The sequence below is a fragment of the Calliphora vicina genome, chromosome 1 (genome assembly GCF_958450345.1).
Source record: "Calliphora vicina chromosome 1, idCalVici1.1, whole genome shotgun sequence".
NCBI lineage: Eukaryota > Metazoa > Arthropoda > Insecta > Diptera > Calliphoridae > Calliphora > Calliphora vicina.
The window spans coordinates 146065615-146088796 of record NC_088780.1 but is presented as its reverse complement, the minus strand read 5'-3'; the positions used below and the strand labels follow the sequence as shown (position 1 = coordinate 146088796).

Here is a 23182-nt window from a genome sequence, read left to right as displayed (position 1 = left end):
AATAAGGGTTATTCGAGTTTCAATTTCACTATATTTTGGAATGTACAATGGATTGAACGTGGGTTGGTTTATTATCCTTATTTATAATTATTTGAACATACATACTTTTAAGAATTACAGCCTTGGACTCTGAGAATAATTTTGAAAATTATTTAGAGTTATTTAATACATATACAACAATGCTCTTCAATCATTATATTTCTCTACTTCAAAAAAAATGTTGGCTCATAATATTTTTATGTTTGCTAATTTTTTTTCATATATGGATTAAAGAAAAAATCAAAATTCCCAATAAATCTTAAATTAATCCCGGCAGCATAAAATCGCAAAAAATTTATGGTATGGTAGCTCTGTTTTAACCGTAAATAAAAAATTGTTTATACAGTACTGCATCATTAACAATACCACCATTTTTTATGTGACATTTACTTGGTACACAAAAATATTTTTCTATCGCGGCGTTTATTTAGAAAATCTTTCAAAATTTTTAAATCCGACTATAAAAAAATGGTGAAGAGCACACCAAAAGAAACTGGCTTTGTAGTGGAAAAAATTGTTGACAAACGAATTACTCCGGAGGGTAAAGTTGAATATTTTATCAAGTGGCGCGGTTATCCTAACACGGATAACACTTGGGAGCCGGAAGAGAATTGCGATTGTCCAAAACTAATGCAGAAGTTCGAAGAATCCAGAGCCAAATCTAAGAAACGTGGTGAAAAGAAACCTAAGGTAGAGGAAATACAAAAATCCCGGGGTTATGAAAGGGGTTTACCCATAGAACAAATTGTGGGAGCCACTGATACAAAAGGTGACATTTTCTACTTGGTGAAATGGCAGTTTTGTGATGAATTCGATTTAGTACCCGGTGCGGAGTTGAAGCAAAAGAATCCAGAGTTTATAATCGACTTTTATGAGAAACGCTCTATTTATCAACGAAATATAAATGACCGTCTACTAGGTGTGCCGGATGAATTAAGAATCTTAAATGCAGATGGAAATATGGGCTTATCAAGCGTACCAACTATAGCGGATGCGGCTGCAGACACAGTAGATATTACCATGCAACAAGATTTAAATGAAAGTGGAAACAGTGTCGACAGCAATGCGGTTTCGTATTCTATACCAGTACCGGGTGTTGGTAACATTGCCATTGACGTGCCCATTATACAACCTGTTGTATAAATATGTTCGTATGATTGAAATGGACATTTTTTCTTTTAATTTCTAATTCTTAAGTTTGGAAATCCCAAAAAGCTTGTATGATAAAAAATAAAAAAAAATATTGGCATGTATTTTTTGATTTACTATATTTCTTTATCTAAATTGCAGGCACCTAATGCTTTTGTCCTAAAAAGCTTAATAAAATGTCTGGCAGAGTTCAAGATATCGGGCATAACTAATATTTGTCCATCACTTCTTTTAACTTTCCTTTGTATACCCATTTTATTTGCCCATGCTACTAGAACTTCAGATATGTTGTCTGTAGGATTTTCTAAACCCATCAGTGAAACATACTCAAAGCGTTCATGACGATTCAGCCAAAATAGTAGATAATCCGCTATTAGATCCTCTCCAACCAAATGATCCGGCAGACATCCAACTAATGCCAATTTCATACCCATTTCGTCACTGCTAATGCGGGGTTCCAAAATTCCAGGCGTATCTATCATGTACATTAAAGGGTCTTCACTTATTTTGATTTTTTCCATTACTGAGCGAGTGACACCTGCTATACCACCTACTTGGGCTACTCCTTTTTTCTTTAGGTGACGATTTCGAAGAACATTTAGTAGAGAACTTTTGCCCACATTCGGTACGCCAATGATCATCACACAATAATCTTTCTCACCTTCTCTGTTATATCGTCCGGAATTCGAGATCAGTTCATTAGCTAAAGGCATTAATTTTCGCATTCCAGTACATTGTTGATCTTTGCAGTTTGTGAATACAATATGTTCCAAACGCTCTTGTTGCTGTAGAGCCCTGGTTATATACTTTTGATCTCTGGATGATATTAAATCTTTCTTATTTAGAACTAGTATGTGAGGTTTTACTCCGCCCGCTATTGTTTGCTGGAATTCCGGATTTCGACCGGAAAACGGTATACGTGCATCATGTACTTCCAAAATGCAATCCACCGACTTTAATTTCTGTTGCATTTGCTTTAAGCCTTTACCCATATGTCCAGGGAACCATCGTATGGCTTGTTTTGTGACTAATTTATAACTTTGTCTAAAGCTCATTGTAATGAAATACAATTTTAATTGATAATTTGCAAATAATTTAATTCTTTCAATGAACACTATTAAATAATAATTTGTTATGATTGTATATACGAGGGCTGCCAGATGAACTATTTGTATGTCGCAGATGATATTGTAAAAAAAATACTTTTGCTCAACGTGTGCTGGAGCAAAACCATTTTTATATGTATTGGTTCTTTCGTAGTAGTGAGAAATAGCCCTATAAATAATACACACATGTAAAATATAGCCCATAAAGAACTAGGACCAAAAGTCATTCAAATATATTGAAAAAACATGGTATATTTAACATTAGGTGTCCTAGGGCTGTACCAGCGGAGTAGTCTTAAAACTACTCCATGGACCATCCCAGTGGATTAGTTTTGCAAACGTGTAAACACAAAAATAAGCCGTTAAACTACAAAATTTTATTTAACAATGAGATATTGCATACATATGGGGGTCTTCAAACCAATCAGTCCCATAAGAAAATCACGGTGTGTGCGTTATTGTGTTTGACGTGAATTGAACAATCTGGCAGCATTTTATTATATCTGGACAATCTGTCAAAAATTTTCTTGTATTTTTTCTTATTGTTTTTGTTACCATTAAACCGTGGAGTGAGTAATAAATACAATTGTATGCCAAAAAAGCACAAAAAGGGAAGATAAAAAGAAAACTAACTAAAAAAAATAGCAAAATCATTAAATATAAAAAAATAAATTAATAGAAAATGTCTCATCAAACTGGTATTAAAGGCAAGTATTTGAAATTAAATTTAACAAAGAAAAATTAATTTTATGGCAAATATCTTATGGACCCCCCGTTTATTTTCTATGCAGCCAATGAAAAACTATTGAAAGTTTTTGGAAAAGCTAAAAATGGAAAATTACGTGTCATCAAAGTGTCTATTGAAAATGGTAAAATTCTTTTTTTTTAACAGTATAATAAATTATGAAATGTTCTATTCTACATTTGTACTTTTAGAGGAATTATCTTGCTCAACCACCGCAGATGTAAAAAAAGACTGGGAAAAAGATTTTGATAAACTTGTTGCTCCTCTAATTGAAGACAATGTACCATGCTATATTTTATACCGTTTGGATAATAAAACATCGTTAGGTTATGCCTGGCTGTTGCTCAGTTGGGTACCTGATACTGCTTCCATACGCCAGAAAATGGTTTATGCTTCCACTAAAGCAACGCTCAAACAAGAATTCGGTTCAGCTCATATCACTGAAGAAATACATGCCACCTCAAAAGACGAAACTACGTTAGAGGGTTACCAAAAGCATAAAAAAGCCTTTGCCGCTCCAGCTCCTCTAACTACACGTGAAGAAGAGATGGCTGAATTACGAAAAACTGAAGTAAACACTGAAATAAATACTGATACTCGCCATCAAACACTGGGTGGCATATCATGTCCCTTGTCGGATGCCACAAAACTAGCTGTTCGAGATTTACTTAGCGGATCCTATGATTATTTGCAATTTCGCATTGATTTAGAGGCCGAACAGATACATGTTTCGCATGCTGCGGTCGTACCATTAACAGAACTTCCAAAACAAATACCCGATGATCATGCTCGTTACCATTTGTATTTATTTAAACATACTCATGAAGGTGATTATTTAGAATCGTTTGTCTTCATTTACTCCATGCCCGGTTACAATTGTTCCGTAAGGGAACGAATGATGTATTCTAGCTGTAAACAGCCATTTTTGGAAACCTTACACTCATTTGGTCTAGAAATAGTTAAAAAGGTAGTGTCATTTTAGATTATTATTTCCAAAAAAAAAAAAAAAATTATACTTTTCTTTACATTTTTAGCTTGAAATTGACACAGGTTCTGAACTAACCGAAGAATTTCTGCAAGATGAATTACATCCTAAAAAAATGCTCCACCGACCAGCTTTTGCCAAACCAAAAGGGCCTCCCAATCGTGGTGCTAAGCGATTAACTAAACCCCAAGAACAATCAACATAAACGTATTAATTTAGCATTTTGAATTAGATATTTTTTATTTTGCTTTTTTAGTTAATGGTATTGTAAAATATCAGAAGAAATTTTTTATATAATTTCTTTCCAGACTGCTTATGCTATTTACATACATATATTTCAGAATGCTTTTCTTAGCCTTGAAATTGAAGTATTTTTTTATTCATAATTTTGTGTGCATTATTTTTTATAAGAAAATTTAACAAAGTTTTTTTTCGTATATTATTATTTTATTTTTTATTTTATTGCAAATCGAAATTGGATATTTATTTTAGCTATATAAATATATGTTTCTTTAATAAAATCATAAAACTATAATCCTTTAAATTGTGTATTTTAATTTGTTTATGTATGAACAACTTTTTACATTGTAGTAAAAAATATGTTTTTGTTTCATTGTGAAAAAATGTTTTCTGATAACTTTAATGTGAAATAAAACAATAGATTTATATTCGACTGTGCCGAATCTTATATACCTTTCACCGAAATATACATACTTTAATATAAAGACTGAAAATAATTTCTGTTAAAAAAATTTGGTTAAAAAACGAGTTAACATTGTAATTTGGATATAGATAAAAACAAAAAAATTTAACAAAATCGAGATAGTCGTGGGTTTTTGCTATATTATATCTCTGCTATTTGTGGGCCGATTTGGGAAGATAAAGATTGAAAACAATTTCTGTTTAAAAAAATTTGATGGATAAAAAATTTTTGTTTAAAAAAACGAGTTAACATTGTAATCTAGATATAGATAAAAAGAATAGGACAAATTCAGGTAGTCGTGGTTTTTTGTTTATATCTCAGCTATGTATGTGTGGGCCGATTTTACCTTATTTTTATTCATTTATTCAAGTAATATTGAAAGGGAGATGATGAAAAAAATGAAAAATTTACAAAAGCTAAAAAATGTTTTTTTGGATGATAGAAAGAAATTGGTCCTAAATAAAAAGTAGTAAAATTTTAAGTTGACAAAATATATTTTCAGGAATTTTTTTACTAGAGAACACCAAATTTTGTAATAACTGAAGAATTTGCATTCATGATCTTAATAAAATAAATAATCGAGTTAGCAAATACAGTCCAATTGGTGTTATCATAACTCAAGTAAAAACAGTGTGATCAGTTTAAGTTCTATACATACACATCTGCTCAAAATAATAGATACACCTAATTGGAAAAAATTTAAATGGCGGTAACATTGAAAATTTCCTCGCAAGCGTTAAGAATACATCATATTATTAAAATTTCTATCTGGCAATGTCATGTCAGTCAAAAATCTGGCAACTATTTGCTTTCATGTTGATTTTTAAAAACGAATTTATTTGAATTACAAAAAATTATTTGCTCATAAAAATAGATACACATCAGTAATTTGTAATTTTTTTATATACAATTTTTTTTTGTGCAATTTTTTGTTCCTATTTACGTGAAACAGTAAGTATAATTTAAATTTTAGCAACAATTTTATAAAAAATAGGACTCTTTTGAAGAAAATGGGACGAAATCATCATTGTACCGAAGATGAGAAAAAAATTGTTCAAACGATGAGAAATCAAGGAAAATCATTACGGGAAATAGCAAAGAGCATAGGAAGATCTTTACATTTTGTCCAAAATGCTTTATCTAAAAAACAAAAAAGAGAAACTCGTGGTAGACCAAAGAAAACCAGTCCAGAAACAGATAGGCGGATCGTCCTTATGGTTAAAAAAGACCCTTTCATATCATCGAAAGCTATTTCTGCGGAGCTATGTAACGAAATCAGTCCACAAACAGTTCGTCGTCGTCTTTTACAAGCTAAATTGCCGGGAAGAATTGCCAGAAAAGTGCCACTAATGCGCCAAAAAAATATCAAGACAAGATTAGAATTTGCTAAAGAGCACTTACAATGGTCCGGGTGTGAAGGCGAAAAAAAATGGAGAAATATTTTATGGAGCGACGAAACAAAAATAAATTTGTTTGGAAACGACTGCCAAAGAAATGTACGCCGACCAAAAGGAAAAGAATTCCACGTTAAATTTACAAAAAAGACGGTAAAACATGGCGGGGGAAACATAATGGTTTGGGGTTGCTTTTCATGGAATGGTGTTGGTCCGATATTCCGAATAGAAGATACCATGAATGCTAGTGGGTATAGAGACATATTGGAAAACGTAATGCTTCCATATGCATCGGAAAATATGCCATTAATATGGACATTCCAGCAGGACAACGACCCAAAACATAGTTCAAGATTAGTTAAAAACTGGTTCTTGGAGAATAACGTACCTGTTTTAAGCTGGCCCAGCCAATCCCCTGATTTAAACCCAATAGAAAACTTGTGGAGTGAATTAAAGATAAGGCTTTCGAAGGAAGTTTTCAAAAATAAAGACGATTTATGGGAGAAAACGCAAAAAATATGGTACGAGATTCCATTGGAGAAGTGTCAGAACTTGATATCCAGTATGCCCGGAAGAGTGTAGAAAGTTTTACAAAACAAAGGTGGATATACTGGATACTAGCTTTACTTTAATAATAAACTAATTTTTTTAAGATAAAATTTATTAGCTTTTGTTTAATAAGAATTTTTAAAAATGTATCTATTATTATGAGCACCAAATTTTTCGAAATTTAAGAAATTTAATTTACTTTATAATATTTATTATTAATTATGAAATATTTTGTTTTTGTTTTTTACTCTCCTTTTAACTATAAATAAAAATCGACTGAATTTTTTTTATAATTTTACAATATACCATTATTTTTTTTCGTTTTTAAAAAATAAATTTTGGTGTATCTATTATTTTGAGCAGATGTGTACATAAAATGGATATAAGGCTTGAACCGCTGTTTCCCTTTTCTGACCTTTCCAGTATTAAAAATTCTATGAAAAATATGATTTTACTTTATTATTCTAAAAAACTAATAAAAAATAAATAGTCCATTATTTATTTAACATTTTCTAATGTAATTTTTTCACCAACTTTTGCATCGTGAGATTTCAAAAGTTCGGGTGTAGGTTCATCTTTTTCGGCTGCCAGCTAATAGTTAAAATAGAATAGTTAACACAGCATAATAAAAGAATTAAAAAAAAAATACCTTATAAGATTCAGCAATGGCATCATCGCGATTTGCACGCCATTTATATTGCCAGTAACGAACCTCTTCCATTGAAGTGCCCGACAAATTTAAAATTAACAAAGATGCGGCTCCACCTACACCACCTAAAACTCCACCAATAATGCCACCAGCGGTCATACCTCTCAGACCCATATTAAATTTGTACATGGCACCTGATAAAGTGCCAGCAGCCAAATATTCATAAATAGAAGATTTTTCTCTATAAACAGACACTAAAGTAATAATACCACTAGAATGGAAAGAACAAGTCTAGGTTATAAACTTCTTTTAACTATTTATATTAATATCGGCTTACTAGTAGGAAGTGGTAAATAAAGCAACGCGCCAACCCCATTTAAAACCTCCCCTGGCAAAATTCATTGTAAATTCATCTTGTAGTTTCCTCTGGTCACAAAATAAAAAATGATCATTAAAATTAATTTTTCTTATATCAAACTTCAGCTTACCTTGGCATCCAAATGAGATCTAAAAGCTGTAGCTTGATTATTTTCCATAAAATTCATGTATGCCTGACGTGATTGTATAATACCGCCATAGATGGCACCCACTAAGAAACCCAAGAAACCGGCTTGATATATTGAATTTAACTCGGTCGAAATGGCCCCAAATTCACTGTAAATGCATGTCTCATCAACAAAATCGAATTAGGACCGTTTTTATAAAACTTACTCCACTTGGAATACTTCTTTGACTCTTTCCCAACCACTTTCATTTGAAGGCGGCCGTTGCACAAACGATTTGTATGTTCTGGTGTCTTTGGAAACCTTGTCATGTTCATCAGAGTGCAGAGGTAATATTCCTGCTATTAACCATTTTCCTGTGCTTCGTAAAAAACTCATTTTTATTGATGCCCTTGATGTGGAAAATTTTTGTAAACACGCCGAATGAGTTTTCAAACTAAATGACCAAACAGACAGCTGTTGGGAAAACAAACGCACAGCTGACATAAAAGCTAGTGATGGGCAAATACGTACACCAAGTACATACAAATGGGAAGTTAAAAGTACCCAATACAAATTTTAATTACAACACAAATCAATAACAAAATTTGGAATTTAACTATATCCGATATATTGAAGAATCAATCATGTTTGTAAGTTATTGGGGGTTTCGAAAAGTTGATTCCAACAGTCTAACCGACATAGCAATATGGACTCCGCTATATATAACGATCCAGTATATACTTTATGGGTTCACAAATGAAAAATGTGGAAACTACATTTCAAATACCTTTTCAACGTCTTATAAACGCCATAGAAATTTGGACTCCAATTATCATGAAAACAAAAAAATTTAAAGATATTTTTTTTCCCATATAAAACTATCGGTTTGTCGCCGTGATTTAGAAAATAATACCCTATACATGAAAATCGTCACCTAAAATGCAAAATAACGTAACATCACTTTTCAAAAGTTTATAGGAGAAGGAAAAAACAATATAAAATGAAAACTACTTGAGATATTGAAACAAAATTTTCAAATCTGAATTACAAGACATTAGAAATATATATTATAAAAAACAACTAATATTTGCAAAGCACACTTTAAGATATGTGGCTTACATTAGTAGTGTTCGCGTACTTGATAATTTGTACAAATTATCACTGGGAGTTACGGGATTATGTTCGTTTACTTTTAACATCTTGTAACGAGTGAGCAAGATAGTGTTGAAAGTGACAGTTCGTAGATAGAGAACATGATACTTTTTACTGGACCAGTAAAAAATATGTTTAAAACGTATGGTTGCAAATGTAAACAAAACTAAAAAGTTAATACAATTTACAAGTTTGCTAAGAAAAGATGTAAAATAATACAAAACAAACGTTTTGAATTAATTTATAATAAAATACAACATATTTTTACAAATTGTTGCGTACTTTTTTGTAATTTTTCAGATTGACCCCCAGTAACACGAAGTCTGGTTATGTTTTAACTAATAGTTATACTGACAGTTTTCATACAAAAATAATTTTAACCGACAATATAACTATTAGTTAAGGCATAACCAGACTTCGTGTTAATGGGGGTGAGAGTAATTTATTTTTACTCTCTAAAATAAAGTTACTGGATATTTTTTACTGGAAAGTACGCGAACACACCTATTATTTTCTGAAACAAAAAAACGTATCATCAATATAAAATTTTATGAAAAAATAAAAACTTAAATAAAAATATTTTTTTATTTTAAATAGAAGCAGTTTATATGTACATTTTTAAATTTTTTGTTTTTATTTTAGTTACTCTGGGTTGTCATAGAATCCAATCATTGTCGGAATCGGTTTTGAAAACGAGAAAAAAGGTACATTTGTCTTATGAAATCCAATGTATTTTTTTGTTTAATCGATAAAGAATTTAATTCTATATCGAATATAAAACCGATAACTCTCGATTTAACAAGACCAATATACTTTTTCTGTCGTTTTCAAAACCGATTCCGACAATGATTGGATCCTATGACAACCCCGACTAACTACTTTTTTAAACTAAAAAATTTACTTCATTAAATTTTCATAAAGACTGCAAAAACTATTAAATTGCAACAAATTTATTCAAAAACAAGGAAGAGAGTTATATCCAGCTGTGCCGAATCGTATATACCCTTCACCAAATTATACTTCAAATAAAATTTTTAAAAATAGGTAAACAAAATTAATTTTTTTTTTTTTTTTTTAATTTTTTGGAAAATATTTTTTTTTTTTTTTTAATTTTTTTAATATTTAGCAAAAAAAAAAAAACTTTTGGTGAAAAAAAATTCGGGTTAAAAGACCCATTGTTCAAGACCCATTGTAGGTCGAACTTACTATGGTCTTATATAGGGTGAATTCCAAAATGTATGTATGCAATGCAACCTTAAAAAGTCGCAACCCTGTAAACTTTAAAACTTTTTCATATCGCAAAATGTATGAAAAAGTAAAAACAGGCATTATGATAAGTTTTTTTAACTACGCGTTTGCATGCTTTGTCTTGATAAAGATATAACTGCATTGCATACATACATTTTGGAATTCACCCATACTTCGTTGCAAAGGTCTTTGAAATATCTATCATTAGATATCCATATTGTCTATATTAATGACTTAGTAATCCAGATATAGGTAAAAAATCGAGCAAAAATCGACGTTGTCCTGGTTTTTTCCTTATATTTCATCCATTTCTGGGCCGATTTTCTCGATTTTAAATAGCAACCGAGCCGGAAGAATTCCGGAGGTATTGATTTATGAATCGTGTATGTAAGTTATTTGGGGGCTTCGGATAGGTATAAAAATTAGTATACTACCTAAAATAATGTAAAAACGATTTATTGATTAATTACTCAAAGCGTATACGTTATTTTGTTTAAGAAAATCATGTACTTGATGATACTTTAGTTTCAATTTTGGTTATAACTTGGTTATTCTTTGGTAAAAGTTTAAAATTTTATACACATATGTAATATGATGTAGTGAATCGTAATCAATAATAACATCTACTTCAAATTTTTTGATGATACGTTGTTTTGCATTTTAGGTAACGATATATACTTTTGTTTAATTTTGTTATTAAAATGTACTGTGCATTTGACTTTTTTCGAAAACAATTTAAAATATCTTCCACAATGCATATAACAATAAATGTATTTCACCAATGAAAAAATGTCCATACAAGATTTGTTTTACAAACCTTTGATAAATTTAAAAATTGATTTAAATGACACGCTAATGTTTAAATTATGAATGCTTTACCTGCATAAACTACTTCATTGTCATATAATTTTTTGCTGGGTTAATATTAAATCACAACAGCGATATGTCGCGAGTAAACAATTATTAGAAAAATGTACAATTTACAATAGGAGTTTATTAAATCAATTAAAGCAATAATAAAAAAGTAAATTTGTTTATAACATAATGGTTGTTCTATTTTCTATAATAAAGCCAATTAATGGATACAAACAAAATAAGTAATTTTTACTACATACATAATAGTGGAGGGGAGTTTTTAAAACTTATATAAATGCACATTTTTCAAAATTCATCTTTGTTCAAGAGAACACAAAACCTTGATTAACAATGGCCGCCTTCCTTGAGCTTACTGACCAATGTATCAACATCGGGCACGACAGCGCCAGCCTTGCGGACTGGAGGATCCTCTACGGAAATGACTTCAATGCGTGGTGTAATATCAACACCCAAGTCCCCAGCGGATACCTTTTTTAAGGGCTTCTTCTTGGCCTTCATGATATTGGGTAGAGTGGCATAACGTGGGGTGTTCAAACGCAAATCTGCACTTAAAACTGCGGGAGTTTTGGTCTTAATTGTCTCAAGACCGCCATCAATTTCGCGGACAATTGTCAAACCATCACCAGTTTTTTCAATTTTGTTACAGAAAGTGCCCTGAGGCCAGTCAAGAACAGCCGCGGTCATTTGGGCAGTTTGATTGCAATCGTCATCGATGGCTTGTTTGCCCAAAATAACCAAATCAGCTTTCTCGTCCAAAGCCAACTTAGCTAGAATCTTGGAAACGTGAATAGGTTGCAACAAATCATAATCCTTGCCGGTAATCTCGACGTGAATGCCACGATCAGCGCCCATTGCCAAAGCTGTACGAATGACTTCTTGCGATTGAGTGGGTCCAATTGATACAGCAACTACTTCGTTGGCCAACTTCTTTTCCTTCATTTTAACAGCCTCCTCGATGGCGATTTCATCGAAAGGATTCATAGAGTGTTTAACACCTTGGGTGACAACGCCAGTTTTTTCTGGATTGACGCGCACCTAAATAACCAAAACAATTCATTTTTTATTCTTGAACGGGTAACGCATCACATCATCTCTGATGGTGATTACGCAAAAAATGTGATAAGAAACAAAAACACTCGCTAACTATATTTTGTCCACCATATGTGTGCGAACGTAGTGAGAGCTACATTTCTTCTTACCTTAACGGCATAATCAACCACACGCTTAACACCAACCAAAACGCGAGACATTTTCTAAGTTATCTTCCCAGAAGGCACCTACAAAACAACTACAACAATATTCCAATTTATTCCTTAATTGCTAAAAAAAAAAAAGAGCAACGCAAAAAACGAACCTGCTACAAAGAGTGTTGAAAAACTGGCAATAAAAAGTTGAATAAAAATTTGACAAGTCCAAAGGTTGTAAAAGAAGAAGAACGATCATAACATACTGCATTGCCTACGACGGTGTTGCCAGATAATTACCTAGAGATGAAATCTGTCAATAATTGACAAATTTTTATCATAACAATTAATTACGTTTGTTGTCAAGACAAAGTTGTCTCAGTAAAAATACAGTGCAATGGTTTTGACTAAAGATTAATCACATTTTATAGATAAGCGTAAACATTAACCTACATCTAACTTATTTTTTAAAATTCATAGCCGAGTTTTTGTATATTTTTTCGGGATGTTTCCCCTCCAATGGATTTCCTAATTGCTGCTGAACACTTCCTACGGTGTCCCTTCTATTTGTATACCCTACACCGCCATAGTGGAGAGGGTATATGGGATTTGTGCAGATGTTTGTAACGTCCAACACCAACCTCAAAGTATACCGATCGGCCCAAGGACCAAGCCTATTGAAACTCGCTGAAATCGGTCAATTATCAGCCCAATTATGAAAAAAAAAAATTCCACGGGAGTTTTTTTAACATAGAATTTGAATAGGAAAAATGATAAAAGGGAAAAACTCCCGGGGAATTTTTTTTTCATAATTGGGCTGTATTACTCCTAGGCCCCATACAAATGTCTTCCCGAAATTGGACTTCATCGGTCATATATGTTAAATTTATAGAGATATCTACACAAGCTTTGCCCCAAATATATATGTATACGGAATTCATGTCACCAAATTTTATGAACGGTCCATAATTAGTCATAGCTCCCATATCAACCCGCTTCCGAAAATCACTTTAAAGTGTATAAATCCCCTAAAAATTTTGGTATACACAAAATTAAACATAAATAATTTTCAAGAAGTTATACGGGAATACAAAATTTCCCAATTACATATAATAAATTTACTGACATTTATTGTTGGGGGATAAGCTAGTTCCTATGCGCATTTCACTGGTTGCTTAGGCAGATCATCAGGAAACCTTTTCCCAAAAGGCTTTAGATAAACTAAATATATTATACAAATCAAACCAGAGAGTGAACGAGAATTTCAGACACTCCAGCTTTATTTGCTTAAACAAAACACCAACAATAAACATTGAGTTTATCTTTTCTTACATTCCCTCTTTTTCATATAGACATAAATCACACGATCTGATTTCGTTATCAGTCCATAACTGCTCATAGCTCCCATATAAGGCCCACTTCCGAAAATTACCCATGAATTAAATTATTGAAATTTTAAAAGAAAAATGGTTTTGATCATTTATTTAGTGCAGGGAATTATATGGTCGGGCAAGGTACAAGCCCGATCACTCGATTTGGATAAATTTAATTCTTCTCCAATTTCGTGATAACTATTTCCATTTTTCAATTCATCAATTATAAGTTTCGAATATAGTCGATATTGGCTTCCCGCGCACCTTTATACATTTTGAAAGCTTTATTTTTCAACAATTTAAGAAAATAATGTAAATTAAATTGCCAAAAAAGAAAAATTAACCAAAAATAACGGAACTTTTTATACCGTATGAATTAATAATGGTCAAATTAGAAGATCAGCATTTTTAAGTACTTAAAGATGTAAAAAGACTGCATTCAAAAGAAACAGTATTTTAAACTTTATTCGACATTGCATATTTTGGTACTTCTTTTCAGAATCATAATTAACAAAAACTTTATGTAATGATTTAAATTTTTTTTTATTTTACCACAGTACGAATTAATAGTGGTTAGAATATCGTACATCCAGTTCAAAAGATTAGATGTTGTAGATGTGTTACAAACGGAATGACGAAATCAATATAGCCCATATATTTTTGGTGGTGGATATAAAAATAGAAAGTAATAGTAAGTAAATTGCATTAAAATCAAAATAATAACAAAGAACATAGAAAGAAAACAAGTGTCAAAAAACAACTGTTGTTGTAAATATTGTAAAAAAAATTTTGTCACTTCGAGTTTTATTAACGAAAAGATTTCACTTAAATTAGTTGAAATTCAACAATAGCTTTAAAATTAAATAAAAATCGAAATTATATAAATATTAATAATGTCACAACCATTAGTGATGAGAATAATGGCTTTGTCCATTAACACAGCCATACGTGCTGGTTCAATTATACGAGATGTCATGCAAAAGGGTAATTTGGGCATAGTTGAAAAGGTTAGTTGCTGTATCACTTTCTCATATCTTATCTGATTAAGATTAAACATCTACAATTAATGTACTTATTATTGTAGGGAAAAGATGACTTGCAAACTGAAGCCGATCGCTCGGCACAACGTAGTATTATCGCATCACTGAGTAAACAATTTCCTACAATAAAAATAATTGGCGAAGAAGGAGGTTCCGATTTAAATGTTTGCAATGACTGGTTGGTATCAGAGTATGATCAAGAATTACTTAAGCAAAACTGTCCCGAACAATTTCGGGATGCTAACGACGACGATTTTGTAGTATGGGTTGATCCGCTTGATGGCACATCTGAATATACCCAAGGATTCTTGGATCATGTCACAGTTTTAATAGGAATTTCCATTAAAAATTCAGCTGTTGGCGGTATAATACATCAGCCTTATTATAAAAACGCCAATGGTGAATTAGGACGCACTATTTGGGGCTTAAAAGGTCTTGGTACTGGGGGATTTGAACCGACTGTAGCTCCAGCAGATCAATTTATTATTACTACGACACGTTCACATTCCAATGCCATAGTTCAAGCCGCCCTAGATGCTCTCTCTCCCACAGATGTTATTAAAGTTGGTGGAGCTGGCTTTAAAGTTTTACAGCTGTTGGAAGGTAAAGCTCATGCATATGTCTTTGCTAGCCCTGGTTGTAAAAAATGGGATACATGTGCCCCAGAGGCTGTATTAGAAGCTCAGGGAGGATGTTTAACCGATATGCTTGGTGAACACTATTCATATGCGAGTGATGTTGAACATCCAAACAAGAGGGGTGTTTTAGCAACAATTGGTAAAGTGTCACATAGTGATATTATTGCTAAATTACCAGCATCAGTCTTAGAGGAAATGCGCAGTAAATAGTAAATAAATACTTTTGTTATATTTATTTATGTCAAGGATAATTCTTCTGTAATTACTTTCCACAAAGCATTTAACATATAAGAAAATAAATGTTTAATAATAAACTACTATCAACGATTTTTCTTATACTATCTTACGATAAGTCGAAAAGATAACTCAATAAAAATATTTTTCATTACTTATTTTTTGCCCAAACATTTATAATTTTAATTAATATTGAAAAATTACATTTTCTAGTTGATAATAATCACAGGTTATTTAAAATTTGTGTTTTTGTTCATTACAAAATTCTATTAGGAATCTGTCTAAAGCATTTGATTTATTGTTTAATAAACTTGGAAGTAGATATAAGTTTTCAATGTCGGCTTGTCGACTAATTTGGTCATATCTACATATGTGATCGTAGGCAATTTGTATATGTCAATGGCTTATCTTCTGACTTAAAATTTGTAAGGTCTGGTGATCCGCAGGGTTCTGTGATTGACCCTATTTTATTTACTTCTTTCTGAATGATTTATTTGAATCGCCCGGAATTGATTTATTTGACTTCAATTAAAATTATGTAGCTTGAGATTGTTAGTAGATTGCAGTACCTAGGGGTAATAATTGATGACAGGATATCATTTAAACCAAATCTTGATAACGTCTGTACTGGAGTCTATCTGACACTACGTAGGCTATATCACCTGAATCTGTACCCACATTTACAAGTTAAGCGGACTGTTGAACATACCTTATGTCACAAGTTAATTATTGTGTTGAGGTTTATTCGGGTTGACGAATAAGCCTATTTTTAGCAGAAACGCATTCTACGGAAAATTCTAAAAAATTTTCCCCAAGAAACCATAGGTCTAAAATGAAATCCTATCTTGCGCATTTCGACTTTTATCCAATGATATTTCAGTATATTATATATTATACTGAAATATCATTGGATAAAAGTAGAAATGCGCAAGATAGGATTTCATTTTAGACCTATGGTTTCTTGAGGAAACTTTCTTAGAATTTTGCGTAGATTGCGTTTCTGCTATACGATTTTTTACTTTTTTATCGTCCATACAATTCGACCCGCCGTAATGTACATAGAGAATTTTAAATAGAGACGATATACAACAAATTATATGTGATAATACAACAATATAGATTGATTAGCATGTATTTTGTTGTTGCAAGAGTTAGTTTTTTGACAATTACGTCTCGTCTCTAATATGCTACCTTCTTGAGTTTATACATTTTGTTTTCTGGCCAATGCTAAACGAGCACAATTAAAATTTTATTCTTGTATTTGGGAAAACAAAATTCTTATCCATGAATATAAACATGTGCATGTCTGTAAAAGTTGCTTGTTCAACACCCAGCTTATTCCGAAAGTGAAATGATAATAAAAGACAACGATAATAAGTGACAATTGACAGGAGAATCGACTTATATGTAGCCAACAAGTTTCATTTAAACATGTCCTAAATGCAGTCATGTGTTGAGGCAGCGAAGAAGCTTTCGAACGGAATGACCCGAGTTAACTCGTCCAAAGGCTTTCAACTCAACAACCACTGCTATTACTACAAAAACTAAAGTCGAACAGTTGCACTGATCGTCTTATATATAGCCAACGGCTTTTCTCCGGAAGTGTGCGGATGCAATGAAGAAGTCGAGCGTTCTTTAGAAAAATATGAAATAAACAAGAGTGTTGACAGATATCCCTTGTTGAATTATATGATGTTTTGTGCTTGTATTTCTAAACTCGTGTTTCCACAATTCATCTGTTCAGATTGTATCGAATCTCATCGATAGATTTAGTACCACGAGTATCCATATTTTTACAATGCTTCATCTGGTGAAACTTGAGTGCAAATTTTAGAAAAAAAAAACCTTTTTCAATCGCTGATTTAAACTATGTATAAATATATATAACTTCCATATCTATTATTATATTTATATCAATTTTCCATTCAAAGTAATAATAAAAAGTCGTAATAGGGTCACACATGACAAATATTTGACGAAAAAGACGTAACCACTAATAAAAATAAAATAAAATTTTCTTATTTATTTCCTTTTACTTAGTACAATTCAAAACAAATACATATGTATTTAGTTTTATTTTATGATGTTTGATCTTACAAAACACTTGTAAGAGTAAACAACGGCAAAAAAAATGTGTGCTAAATAAAGTGGTTACGTCTTTTTCGTTAAATATTTGCCATGTGTGACCCTACCTTAAGAAAACAGTTGAAATAAGAATATAAAGGTCCCGCCAAATGTATTTGTATAAAAAAAACAAAAGTTCTTAACAAGTTCACGATTTTATTTTAAAAAAATAGCATATAAAAGATGGAATTTTTGAACATAAAAAACCAAACATAAATAAATTAATAAAAAAAATATACATACACTGGATATCGATTAAAGAAATGTTAAGAAATATTAATGAATTCTAACATAAATGAATCTATATATTTTTTTAAAGAAATGCCTTGTTGATGAATTATTTAAAAAGGAAATAATAAAAAATAATAATAAATACACATGTAAAACTAATTACTAATCGTACTACTACTACTATTTGCTAGGGAAGAGGTATTTAAAATACGATTACGTTTGGCTTTGGCCATTTTACATTGATTAACGGTGGCTGCAAACCGTAACGATTTCAAAGACTCAACAAAACAATCCTGAAACGGAGCTACATTTATAAACATAAGTGTTTTTGAATTGCCGCCCAATGATGGCATTAGGAGATGAGTGAGTTTCGAATTGCGATATGGTATATGATCCTGTTTTTGTAATAGGGCCAATATAACATTTGTCAGTTCAGACAAAGATCTGTTAATATTTTTTGTTTCATTCATTCGAGTGCTGGTTTTGGGTGACTCAGAACCAGCCAAATCAACCAGATTAATTGAGCCAATAGAAATTTCTTGTCTTTCGGCATGTCTACCAATCAATTCAATCTTAGTCACCGCATGCGAACGTGATGATCTTTCATTACCCACCGTGGCAGCAGTGGCACGATTCATTTTTGCTATATCCATTAGTTGGCGCAAACGCGATGCTGTCTCCACCGTCTCTTGTGTAATATTTGATACGTAAATATCGTTTTTATTATTTTTAGCCATACGGATTTCCATATCCTTTTGTTCGTTGCTCAACAAATCGTATAAAACTTCATTGTATATTTCCAAAAATGTTACTTTGATTTCGTATTCCCAGCCTAAATGACGGTAGTTTTTAATGGAATCAAATAGCAGATCAACCGTTCGCGGTATAACACCCGGATTACTAGATATACCATCCATAGTATATGTTTTACCACTACCAGTTTGTCCATATGCAAAAATACAAATATTGTAACCGTCCAAAGCGGACTGTATTAGAGGTGATACCATTTCGAAAATGGATTGCTGAGCGGAGACAGGATGAAATACTTGATCAAAACTGAACGTATGAGCGTTAGTTTTATTTTTATCGTAATTGACGATTTCGACCGTAGCTTCGTCCAGATAATTCCAACCACATAATTGTTTTTCCAGTTCGCAATCTAGTGGTGGACGTACCCTACAGAATACCCGAATATTACCGCGCAAATCCATAACTGTGTTGTGCAGTTCCTTACGTTCCATGTTTGATCGAAACAGCTGTTCTTTGCATACTTCAATCTCTTCCAAAAGAGCTGAATTTTTTTCTGCCAAATCTGTGGAACGTTCACGTAATTCAAACACTTCCGTACTTATTTCAGCATGTTCTTGTTTTAATTTCTGAAAGTTTATTTAAAAAAGCTCAATTGTTTAATATTTTTTTTCTTTACAATTTTTTTATATCTTAATATAAGCTATATTTAATTGCTTGATTATATCTGATCAATTTACTTTTTTAAAAATTTAAAATATGTAGTTGTGAAACCCCTCTTAGTTGTTTTTATTAGAAGAGTCTAATAACATTTCTTTCCTTTTGCCATATTAATATCTTGCCACCAGAGACCGAAAATCACAAAATGGCTTGTATATTGTTATTAAAAACAAAACTCTCAAAATAACAGTTATAACAGTTTTCTAAGCTTTGGTGAGATAAACAATTTCCATTGGGGTTGATTACTATTGTTATTCTCATTTATTTGTGTTAATATTTAACAAATTATAGAAAGAATATGATGTAATGCAGTCTGATATGGGTGGAAAAAGTAGCAGAATTGTGAAAATTTGTTCAGTTTAGATTGTGAAATTAATAATTTGAATTTGCAGATTTTTAGAAAAATTTTTGATTTTTTGATCTTTGGAAATTTATGATTTTTTGTAAAAGATTAGATTTTTTGTAAATTATATTTATTTTTTTTTGTAAATTTTACGATATTTAATAAAATTTTAGATTTTTTGTAAAATTTAAAATTTTACATTCATTGATGAATTTTTGCCATTAAAAATTATAACCTGAACGTTATGAAAAAAAATAATAAATGACTTTTCTTGACAGTTTGTGTTTTTTAATTTTCTGTTTATCTCAACCACTCTCCTAAAAAATTGTTATCTTATTAATCATTCTAACAGTAACATAGGTCGTAATCTTAAAAATTATAAGTCGGAATTAAAAATTTAACCAAAATATATGTTGTAGTTTTATTTAAATACAACTTAGTGTTAGCAAAAATATTGTCATATTTCAGTCAAAATTTTAAGACTTACAGTAGTGCTAACTTTAAGTTAAGTTTTTATTGTTAATGGCCCTCAGTAATACAACACAAATAACCGATTTTTAAATGGTAAAGGTTGCCAATTTACCATTGAAATTAGTGAATGGTAAATCGATTACGATTATGGTCGAAAATCGCTTTTCAGGGTCTAAAAACGATTATTTCGTGACCGATTATATACTCCGATTTTTATGCTGAAATCGATTATTGATACCGATTAATCGAAATAGAAATAAAATTACGGAATTTTTAGTATTGTCTACGTTTTTTGCTTTCATTAAAATTTGCAATATGTTAATCTTCAGCTGACATCGGAAAATATTCACGGAGGACCTCATTTTTTAATGCGAAATTTTTTTAAAACTTAAGAAATTTTTATAAAAAGTGCTAGGAAATTGTTTCCATAAATGTTTGCCCATACGGTTTATAAAATGAGCACCTCAACATAAAGGAGTTATAACACTCTTCCAAAATATGATTTTAATACGTAATATGGGTCATTTGCTATAGTTTCCAAAAATGCAGGTCGATTATTAAAAAATCGATTATTGGGTTCGAGCTTTTCATACCATCATACCATTCACTAATTGAAATAATATAAGAATACCCGATATTCTCTATCTCTGCTTACCACTAATGTTTCTAATCGATTTTTAAAACTTATGGCTATGTTAACTACATTGTTGGATTCGCATTTGTATAATTTGTGACGGTAACTGTTTTTTCAAACCGAATCATCTTGTACAGAATGGTTTTCAATCTAAAATTAGTTTCTATTATATTAATAATATATAAGATCTCGTATTTGAGGTATGATATTCTAAACTTGATTCTTATTTTTACATAAACTATTATTTTTGGGTTTCGGGGTTTTCCTCAAATACCAGCTGAAACCAGATTTGTTGTCTAATCGATAATTCTATTTTGTTGCCATGACAATTAAAATTGTATTTTAGATAATTTAACAAAATAAACATCAAAGTACTCACATTATAAACCTTTGTCAATTTATCCAGTTCCTCTGTAGTTTTACTTAGGCTAGCTTCAGCTGATTCAATCTGTTCTCGTTGCAATTTAACTTGACCTTCTAAGCATCCTTTTATTGTTTGTGTATGTTTTAATTCATTTTGAGTGGTAATAAGCTGATTTTGTGTATCTTCTAACTGCTCAGGCAGGCTCTCTAAAGTTCCGAATTGTTCGCATTTATCTTCGAACTTCTCCTTTAGGGCCTTGTATTTTTCGAGCAAATCATTGTAACGGGCTTTAAAATCATACGGAGGAATACGTTTATTAATGGGTTTTCCTGCACCCGTTGTCGAAACAGATGTGGCCGAGCTTGTAGCAGCCGCAGTTGTTTTCTTTGCACCACTTGCCTGTGCCGTGGTACGTACTGCTACTGGTCTAGCTGTTTGTCCAACTGTACGTTTTACTGTGTTATTTGTGTTGGTTCCGCCAATTGTATTATTATTGTTTGATGCTATACGTGGGGGCCTATTGGAATTGGCACCGGTTGTGGTTGTAGACATAAGACGAGATGCTTTGGCGGGAATAGGAGCTAAAGTAGAGTCCATACGTTTCATGGGTCTCATATCACGTATATCGCACGCTGAGCGACTTCGTCTTAATTTCGCTCGAGCATGAGTATTTGTTCTTACAGCTTCAGGTGATGCAGCACGTTCTAAATGACAAAACAATAATAAATTCTTTAATTTTAATAATTTAAATTACAGAGTACGCTTACCTCTTGGATTGGTAACATTTTGTACATTAGTTAAATCTCTTGTTAATGGTTGAAATGTGTACAACGATGCTGTGCTGTTACTTAGTAGTTGTGAACCTTTACTTCCAAATCCTGTTGTTTTTATTCTATCCATTGGTAATATAGTTTTTGTTAGTGGCATCGGCCGTTTCAAAGCCGATGGTTTTGGTAATCTTGATTCCATGTTTTATTAACAGTTTGTATTTGCACAAAATTGTGTAATTTGATAATTTTTTAACAAAATAACAGAATTTGCGCGCTTTCTGTGATGGAATTATCAGTAAATTGCTTTATAATTAACACTTCTATGCCAACAAAATCGTACAAAATTATTGAAATTTCACAGTATTTATTATTTCAAGTTTATTTTATAAAAATTCACAATGGAGCATAAAAACTATTTTAAATTTATTTTTTTTACAAATTTATAGTAGCTAAATTATTTGCACAAAATCAGTTACAGCGTTCAATTTCAATTGGACGCTTCTCTTTTCGAATGCACAATTTCGAACTTAGGAAGTGTTCAGTATATAAATGTGTCAATTGCCACTTTGGAATGAATTCGAATGAAAATGTAGCGCAGCCATATCATTTTTCTAGGAAAAATACGTTTCTAATATTGCTTTATTTGACTAGTGTTAAATTTAAGTTCATCTTGCTGCTATTTATGGGATAATCTCTATTATAAAAATATATTTTATTTCATGGCTGGTGAGCCAATATGATAAGTATTTTTAAGTTTAAGTGAAATCGAATAAGATTTTATTTGAATATAATTTTTTTTGAATGTATATTTATTCAGGCTATTACTACGTTTATACGTAGCCTATTCGCAAATAAAAATTATTTGCAATTACTTACTACGTTTATACGTAGCCTATTCGCAAATAAAAATTATTTGCAATTAACTAACTCACTGTTTATATTTCACATTAGTTACGGAAAATTCTTGTTTTTATGAGATGCCGGATGGTAAAATGTAATTATTTGGTAGCTCTTTCATTACCCTAGGTCTCCACGTAGCAATATTTATTGCTGCAATTGTCAAATTTGATTGCGTCAATGAAATTTGCGAGTGTAGACTGCAAATTGCCATATGTAGCAATCCATTGCGCAATGATTGCTCTGCTGATTGTCTGAGCAATTATTGCTAAGCAATAAGCTGTCAGTTCAGTTGTCATTAATGTAAAATTTCTTCTTTCTATGATTCGATG

The 23182-nt window shown here is 31.5% G+C and overlaps 7 protein-coding genes across 7 annotated transcripts; 3 read left to right on the top strand and 4 right to left on the bottom strand.

The window, feature by feature from the left end:
- Nucleotides 1-399: 399 nt before the first annotated feature.
- On the top strand, nucleotides 400-1292 carry HP1c (Heterochromatin Protein 1c). Its single transcript, XM_065516053.1, has one exon. It carries the CDS (start codon nucleotides 508-510, stop codon nucleotides 1180-1182), a length of 675 nt encoding a protein of 224 aa, XP_065372125.1. The 5' UTR covers nucleotides 400-507; the 3' UTR covers nucleotides 1183-1292.
- Nucleotides 1291-2355, bottom strand: LOC135964007 (mitochondrial GTPase 1). Its single transcript, XM_065516052.1, has one exon. It carries the CDS (start codon nucleotides 2241-2243, stop codon nucleotides 1305-1307), a length of 939 nt encoding a protein of 312 aa, XP_065372124.1. The 5' UTR covers nucleotides 2244-2355; the 3' UTR covers nucleotides 1291-1304.
- Nucleotides 2356-2846: 491 nt separating this feature from the next.
- twf (twinfilin actin binding protein) lies at nucleotides 2847-4568 on the top strand. The gene is made up of 4 exons (XM_065516051.1): nucleotides 2847-3001; nucleotides 3086-3163; nucleotides 3231-4006; nucleotides 4074-4568. Exons 1-4 carry the CDS (start codon nucleotides 2977-2979, stop codon nucleotides 4227-4229), a joined length of 1035 nt encoding a protein of 344 aa, XP_065372123.1. The 5' UTR covers nucleotides 2847-2976; the 3' UTR covers nucleotides 4230-4568.
- Nucleotides 4569-7102: 2534 nt separating this feature from the next.
- On the bottom strand, nucleotides 7103-8250 carry 140up (RPII140-upstream gene protein). The gene is made up of 5 exons (XM_065509498.1): nucleotides 8031-8250; nucleotides 7808-7973; nucleotides 7657-7745; nucleotides 7320-7590; nucleotides 7103-7261 (listed from the first exon to the last, which is right to left on the bottom strand). Exons 1-5 carry the CDS (start codon nucleotides 8198-8200, stop codon nucleotides 7169-7171), a joined length of 789 nt encoding a protein of 262 aa, XP_065365570.1. The 5' UTR covers nucleotides 8201-8250; the 3' UTR covers nucleotides 7103-7168.
- A 2928-nt stretch (nucleotides 8251-11178) lies between these two features.
- Nucleotides 11179-12453, bottom strand: Etfb (Electron transfer flavoprotein beta subunit). The gene is made up of 3 exons (XM_065516050.1): nucleotides 12435-12453; nucleotides 12280-12368; nucleotides 11179-12115 (listed from the first exon to the last, which is right to left on the bottom strand). Exons 2-3 carry the CDS (start codon nucleotides 12328-12330, stop codon nucleotides 11405-11407), a joined length of 762 nt encoding a protein of 253 aa, XP_065372122.1. The 5' UTR covers nucleotides 12331-12368; nucleotides 12435-12453; the 3' UTR covers nucleotides 11179-11404.
- A 1990-nt stretch (nucleotides 12454-14443) lies between these two features.
- On the top strand, nucleotides 14444-15632 carry LOC135964004 (3'(2'),5'-bisphosphate nucleotidase 1). Its single transcript, XM_065516049.1, has 2 exons — nucleotides 14444-14644; nucleotides 14722-15632. The coding sequence occupies exons 1-2, from the start codon at nucleotides 14531-14533 to the stop codon at nucleotides 15523-15525; spliced, it is 918 nt and encodes a 305-aa protein (XP_065372121.1). The 5' UTR covers nucleotides 14444-14530; the 3' UTR covers nucleotides 15526-15632.
- A 2177-nt stretch (nucleotides 15633-17809) lies between these two features.
- On the bottom strand, nucleotides 17810-22204 carry ncd (non-claret disjunctional). Its single transcript, XM_065516048.1, has 3 exons — nucleotides 21951-22204; nucleotides 21199-21887; nucleotides 17810-19280 (listed from the first exon to the last, which is right to left on the bottom strand). The coding sequence occupies exons 1-3, from the start codon at nucleotides 22150-22152 to the stop codon at nucleotides 18060-18062; spliced, it is 2112 nt and encodes a 703-aa protein (XP_065372120.1). The 5' UTR covers nucleotides 22153-22204; the 3' UTR covers nucleotides 17810-18059.
- Between the last annotated feature and the right edge of the window lie 978 nt (nucleotides 22205-23182).